The following is a 6,653-nucleotide window of genomic DNA, read 5'->3' as shown; positions in this document are numbered from 1 at the left end:
CATGACTGCGAAGAATAGGAGGTATAGGTTATTGAAAAAAAGAATTGAGTAGAATGGTTTCCTCTTGGTTGACTTAGAGCAATTCTTTTAAGTACTATTAAGAGTGTGGGGTTATGAAGAGGAGTGGGTTACCACCGATTGTTAAATCCCAGTTAATTTTGTCAACACACACAATAACACCTGCATTAAGTAGAAGCCAACTCTAGTACATGTCAAGAGGACTTAGGCTGGAATCTTTGGTATGGACAGAGATTGTCTATGAAGGCTTGGTGGTGTTCTTTTTATTTATTACTACTAAGAACTCACTAAGAGAACAGTAATGATATCTTAATAAAGGTTCATAGGCATAATAATTACTATATGGTTAGTATCTCTTCTCTGTTGCTTGATATTATCTGTAAAGTATGAGAGGTACTTTAATATTTATATTCCTCATCTGAGTGTTCGTGGACTACTTCTCACTACTAGACAACTAAGTAACTTTCTTCAGTCTATATGCAATAGTCTTTGGTCTTAATAAGTGCAAACACTGTTTAACCTTGAATTCATTCACACCATCTTCATATTATTTAATAATAATATCATCATAGTTCAAAGATGCTCTTTTATCTTCCAACCAATGGTCTTCAATTTATGGAGTCGAATAGACCTTTTTCTGAAACTTTAGTCTATTTAACTATCATTCCAGTAGTCTCTTCGGAATACACAAAAGTGGCCAACTCATGTGTCAGGTAGCTATATATAATGCAGGCAGAATAGACAGCATGCTAACACTTTATGTCCACCACTGATTAGGTCTTCTGAGTCTGAGCAGCTTTTTCTCGGTCCACCTTGCCTTCAAGAGGATCACCTCTGAAAAGATCCTGTCTCCAGGATCAACCAACATTCAATAGCCTTCAGATAGGTATTAGTGTCAACTCTATCTCCTATATCCTCTGGGACACTGTAGGAATAGCGGTAGATTATCCCAACAAAAATATCCCATTTCTTTCAGCCCATAATTAGGATGCCTAACTTTGAAGCCTAGTAACTCAAACTGCTTTTAACAGATTTCCTCATCTCTACTTCTCAGAAGAACCCAGAGGTCTCTCCCTATATATTCTATGAAAAGCTTCTTGTTAGGCAGAAACAACTTGATAGACTTCAAGATTGTCTAGGCCAATCGAGATTCGTTTCTGTAGACGGAGATTGTCTAGGAAGGCTCAGACTTGGCTCGTTTCATTTATGACTACTAGGTACGGAGTAAAGTAAAGTAGGTAGAATCGTAAGAACAATATTATATTGTTAAGGTCTCTTCTCCGTTGCTTGATGATGTCTAAAGCTTGGGAGGCACTTCGATATTTATATTCCACGTCTGAGTGTTCGCGGACTACATCTATTTATCATACAACTATGTACTTCTTCAATCGTAATTCGCAACGTCGAGTTTTCTTCCAAGGTGCGAACACCAGTGGACCCTGAAAACCATCACACCCTCTTCGGTAATTATGATATTTCTTCTTAGGAAACGTACTGTCCCCAATAGTAATATCCCGATTAGCAGTATCTTTAGACTTCTGGCCTAGTCCTTAAGTCGAACTGAGTTGGCTCCAATTGTCTTCACCATTGATAAAATGATCAGTCTTATCCACGGCTATATCTGCAAAGGTGGTCGTCATTACCACCATCGTAGGTCATTTAATTCCAACCCTTTGTAACTCCATACCCAACCGATAGATTTTCTTTGGATGACTTCCTATTCACTCACAGGAAGCCACTCCACTAGACTGGTAATTAATCCCTCAATCAGCAACCTTTGGTTGCTCTCTGGGTTGTAGGTTTCAGTAACTATCGTAGTATTTGAGAATCACCCCATGACTACAACGTGTTCCGAAACCCAGTTACAACACTTCGTGATGTTCGTTGGCTTCTTTGGTAGTGTCTTTTAGAGTTCTAGACTCTTCTGGTGTATGCGATTGTATCAGTCTCTAGTAGAGGTCCTTTACTCTTTGATACCATCTCATTATGCGAAATCGTCCCATTACCTACGTCCCATGCCAAAGGTCTCATACCTTTGAAGCCTAGTAACTCTCTGAGTAGTTGACAGAACTACTCTGTTCCACTTCCCAGGCCTAGCCGAAGGTCCCCTCTCATATATCCTGCGAACAGGTTCCGGCCGGACAGACGGCGGCAACGTATACAGTATTATTCCAACACCTTCAATTCTGTAGTAATGTAGTCACAGGACGCAACTGAGATTGATATATGTGATGACGCGCGGGCTCCATAAGGGAGCCGGAGGGGGGTGTTGGAGACCAGAGATTCCGATTCCACGTGGGGTTACCCTACTTAGGGTGGTTCCTAGGTATTGGGTTCTGGTATTCCTAACACTTCTGTCCAGTCAGATTAATAGTAGTAACATATATGGTATTATGAAGTGAGCTTTATTGGAATAATATTAGAGTCATAGGACACAATTGTCTGAAATCTCACTAAGAATATGCAGGACTTATAAGGGGGCCAGAGGGGTATGTTAGCAGCTCTGATAATGAAAGTCTGTAAGCAGTTACCCTACTGAAAGGTCTGTGCTCTTCCATATACCTAACAGCCTGATACTTAAACTATTTTACCAAAAAGTATTGTTTAATATCTTTAATTATATTCATTCATGCTAGACATAAACAGGTTTCTGTATTTAAAGAATGCCTGATTCCACAATTGAAGAGGCAGACTTTAACAGACAGTATTTCAATACACTTGATTGAATGGTTACTTCTTTAATTTTCCCACTATACCTTTTGAAGCCTTCTTTAGTTTGCTGCTCTCACCTCGACTCTGGAAGACTAGGCCACCTGTTAACTATCATATCTTACCCAGAAACATGATTAGCATCTTGCAAACATGTTACAATAAAGAACATAGTGGGTATCTGAAGTATGTGAAAATAGATCAGGATGATCTAGAGAAGAATAAAAGGCAACCTGCTTTTATTTTATTAGCTATTGTTGTCTATTATTTAATTTGTCTAACCTTTTCCTCAGTTACCAATATTGGGTCAAATCAGCCTTTCCTTTCTTTTCATTTTCTTCTTTCTTCATAAGAATACTTTTCTGTTTAAGATATTCAATATTCAATTCAATTCTTACATTATTGTCTAGTCATAAATTTTCAGTCAATAGTATTCAATTGACTGCTATAAACCTTATCCTTGCAAAGAATGTACTAAATATATATATATATATATGAGAGTAGGTCATTTTTAGTGATAAACTTGAATACATGATAAAAAATTCCAAGAATCCAAAAAGGATTTATGTTTTTAGAACCTCTAATGAAAAGTAGAAAACATATTATATTCAACTTGAAGGTGTAAAAATGGACCTGGTATCAGATTAAGAGTTTTATATAGTCTTGTACTTGGAGGTAATATAAAAGTATTTTTATTTCTACATTTGAGAAGACAGTAAATTTATATATCTAAAGGTATATTCAGGTTTGAGAAAATCTTTTTCTAGATCCTTAGTAAGAAGTTGAAGACACAATTGGGGATTCTATTTTTCAGCAGGATAATACAAAATTACATTTTACAAGAAATACACTGGCTGGGGTGGAGGAAAACAATATGCAGGTTATGAAAAATTGCTAGCCTATTTACTTGACCTTAATCCTATTGAGCATTGTTATAAGAGGCTTAAGAAAAAGTTCCACAAATGCTTTCCTGATATCTACAAGGTATTCAAATTCTCTCTTAGAAGTTTGAGCAAATGATATTGAGGGGGAGTTTTTGGAGAAGCTTCAGGAATCTATACCTAAAAGTGTGATTGCTGTGCTGGAAAGGCAATACTATAATACACAAAATATTGAATATTCCTTCTTCAAAAACTACTTACAGTTTTACTAAATATATATATTTATAGAATCTGTATTTGAAATTTTATCTCTTTCAGTATTGTAGTTAGTAGTTCATAAAAAGATGATCGGGAATGTGTCATTGTTGCGTTGCCAGATCGAGTTTTTTGTCACCTGACTTTATCATACCGAGAAAGGAACCAACTCGTCAGGAGCCAATTGTCGAGTCAAGTGTTATTCCTCAATTGCTAAGAAGCACCCGCTGCCAGCATTCGCTACCAAATCCGGGTTCCCAGTACCAGTGCTCCCACATTTTAGATATTCACATAGAAAGTAATGTTCCCCGAATAAACCATTTCCACAATTAAATTCAAAACAGCCCTCTCTAAGATGAGACGTTCATAGTCTCGCAATACCGGTATTCCGGTGCGCCACAGACCATAGTATTGACCTCGGTCCGACAACTCCTACAGCGAGGCACCCTCATCCCATCCCACCCCCTATCAAACCCACCGCCAACTCACTCAACCCTCAACCTCAACAATGCCTCTTGCAGCGATCGCACAATTCACATCCACCAACATTCTCGCCCAGAATCTCAAAATATGCCAAAACTTCATACATACCGCAGCTTCCAAAGGCGCTGTAGCTCTCTTCCTCCCCGAAGCCTCGGATTACATTTCCAGCAGTGTGGAGGAGTCTCTCACTCTCTGCCAGCCCGTTGACACATCTCCGTTTGTCCTTGGCTTGCGGGAGGAAGCGAGGAAATGCGCTTTACGGGTTAGCGTTGGCATACACGAGCCTACAGGAGATGGGTTGAAAGAGAGGGTCCGGAACACGAGTATTTGGATCAATGAGCGTGGGGAGATAACACAGAGGTACCAAAAGGTGCATATTTTTGATGTAGACATTGAAGGAGGGCCAAGAATTCTTGAGAGTCGGTAGGTACCATAGTACTGCCAATTAGGAAGCGGGACAAGGAGTTGACAGACCTGGCGATTAGGAGTACGGAACCTGGAACTGTTCTGACACCGCCGTTTGATACACCTATTGGGAAATTAGGTCTATTGATCTGCTTCGACGTTCTCTTCCACCACACTATTTCCAAGAGTTGTAATGGCTAACCCTGGTAATAGCTTCGGTTCCCAGAAGTCTCGCTAGCCCTCCGACGACTGGGCGCCTCAGTTTTAACCTACCCCGCAGCATTCACAGTTCCAACTGGACAGGCACACTGGGAGACACTATTGCGTGCTCGGGCTATTGAAACACAGAGTTGGATTATCGCTGCAGCTCAGGTCGGTAAGCATAACGAGATGAGGAAGAGTTATGGACATGCGATGGTAGTAGACCCTTGGGGAAAAGTAGTTGCAGAGTGCTTGGAAGAAAAGGAGGATATATGCTTTGCCGAAATAGACAATCAAATGATAGCGAGGGTTAGGAGGGAAGTCCCGCTGAAGAGAAGATTGTCAGTTCCCCATTTATATTCAAATAAAAATTAATTGGTTAACAGATTTTGTAAAGCGATGTCTACCCAGAGGTTTAGAACATGTTAATAGGCAGGCGAGAGATGGGGGGGGGGGGGTGCTTGGGCTTCCTGTGACTTAGGTGTTGGAGCTATTAGTACGTACTGATGGAACAGGATATTTTCTTCCAAAATGGTTAAGCTTCATACTTTCCCAGGTCTGAGCAAGGCCACAGGGGCATAACAGTATTAGTAATCCTTTCCAACAGCAGTCTATCATGAACATAAAAACCCTGGAAGTCGGCCAGAATCCACAAGTCGGACATTGATTTTTTGATTTTTGATTTTCCTTCTTTTCTTTAATGCCAGGGGTAGGACTGGACGCCAACTTGAACGTAGCAGTATATTTAAGTTAAAAAAAGTCAATGAAAAGTAAATCTGTAAGGCATACACAATTCAATAATGGGGAAAGCAGCACAGTTGTCAAAATCAAAGGTAAGCCATGAGAAAAAGGAGTCAATTGGACAGGCGCTTACTGTACAGCCTAGGATTCATGGGACCCACAACCTGGTTTCCGAGATCTTGCATTTGATTTTGAGTGGCATCGTGGTCGCTGATTGGTAAATGACATAGATTTGTCTTAAAAAAATCTATAGCATCAGGAGCATATCTTTTCACAGATATCTCGGGATTTCCCGGAAATCTGGTAACTTTGGCCCGGGTTGCGCCAACACTCCCCAGTGGTTCCCTGGTCCACCAGGATTTGGCCACAGTTGAGAGAGTCTTGACCGGACTAACCCAGGCTCTTGAAAACCATGGGCAGACTGCCAGCTTGAGGCAGCAGCTCGCGGTGCTGTGTCTGCTCAAGTGTGAAAAGAAAAAGAGAAGAAAAAAAGAGAAGGTATTTTGTTAAACTGTACCGCACAATGTAAAGGGTAGGGGAAAAAAAGTCTGTGGTTGACAAATTGTCTTTCTCATAATATAAATTCCATACCAACTAAACAGAATTCCACCAGTCTGTCTACACCCGGTAAATGGTGGATTGCTTGCGAAATTAGTTCTAAACCAATCCGCAAAAATGGCCTGTGAAGGTTAACCCCACGTACTCACATCGGGAACAAGGATTTCTGTGCCAAAGCCCAAACAAATCCAGAGTACCCGGAAAGATCCCGTATCACCTTCGCCAGCGCCAGGCGAACGAAGCATGGTTTTCTCAAAATGAATTGTGTGTATTGTGGTCCAGTAACGACCTATTCCCGAATATCGGCTTCCCGGCACCGGAATTGACGTGAGGAATGCGTTGATTCGACGCGTCCGGCAGCCCCCATTTCTCTAGGTGCGTTCTTTTTTTTTTTTTGTTCCA

General features: G+C 40.6%; 1 protein-coding gene across 1 annotated transcript; it reads left to right on the top strand.

The window, feature by feature from the left end:
- Positions 1-4,371: 4,371 nt before the first annotated feature.
- GSTUM_00011827001 (uncharacterized protein) lies at positions 4,372-5,327 on the top strand (the record flags this gene model as incomplete). Its single annotated transcript, XM_002842163.1, has 3 exons — positions 4,372-4,769; positions 4,832-4,910; positions 4,965-5,327. The coding sequence occupies 3 exons, from the start codon at positions 4,372-4,374 to the stop codon at positions 5,325-5,327; spliced, it is 840 nt and encodes a 279-aa protein (XP_002842209.1).
- Positions 5,328-6,653: the final 1,326 nt, after the last annotated feature.

The sequence above is a fragment of the Tuber melanosporum genome (genome assembly GCF_000151645.1).
Source record: "Tuber melanosporum whole genome shotgun sequence assembly, scaffold_90, strain Mel28".
Lineage (NCBI taxonomy): Eukaryota > Fungi > Ascomycota > Pezizomycetes > Pezizales > Tuberaceae > Tuber > Tuber melanosporum.
This window is presented reverse-complemented; position numbering and strand designations above follow the sequence as displayed.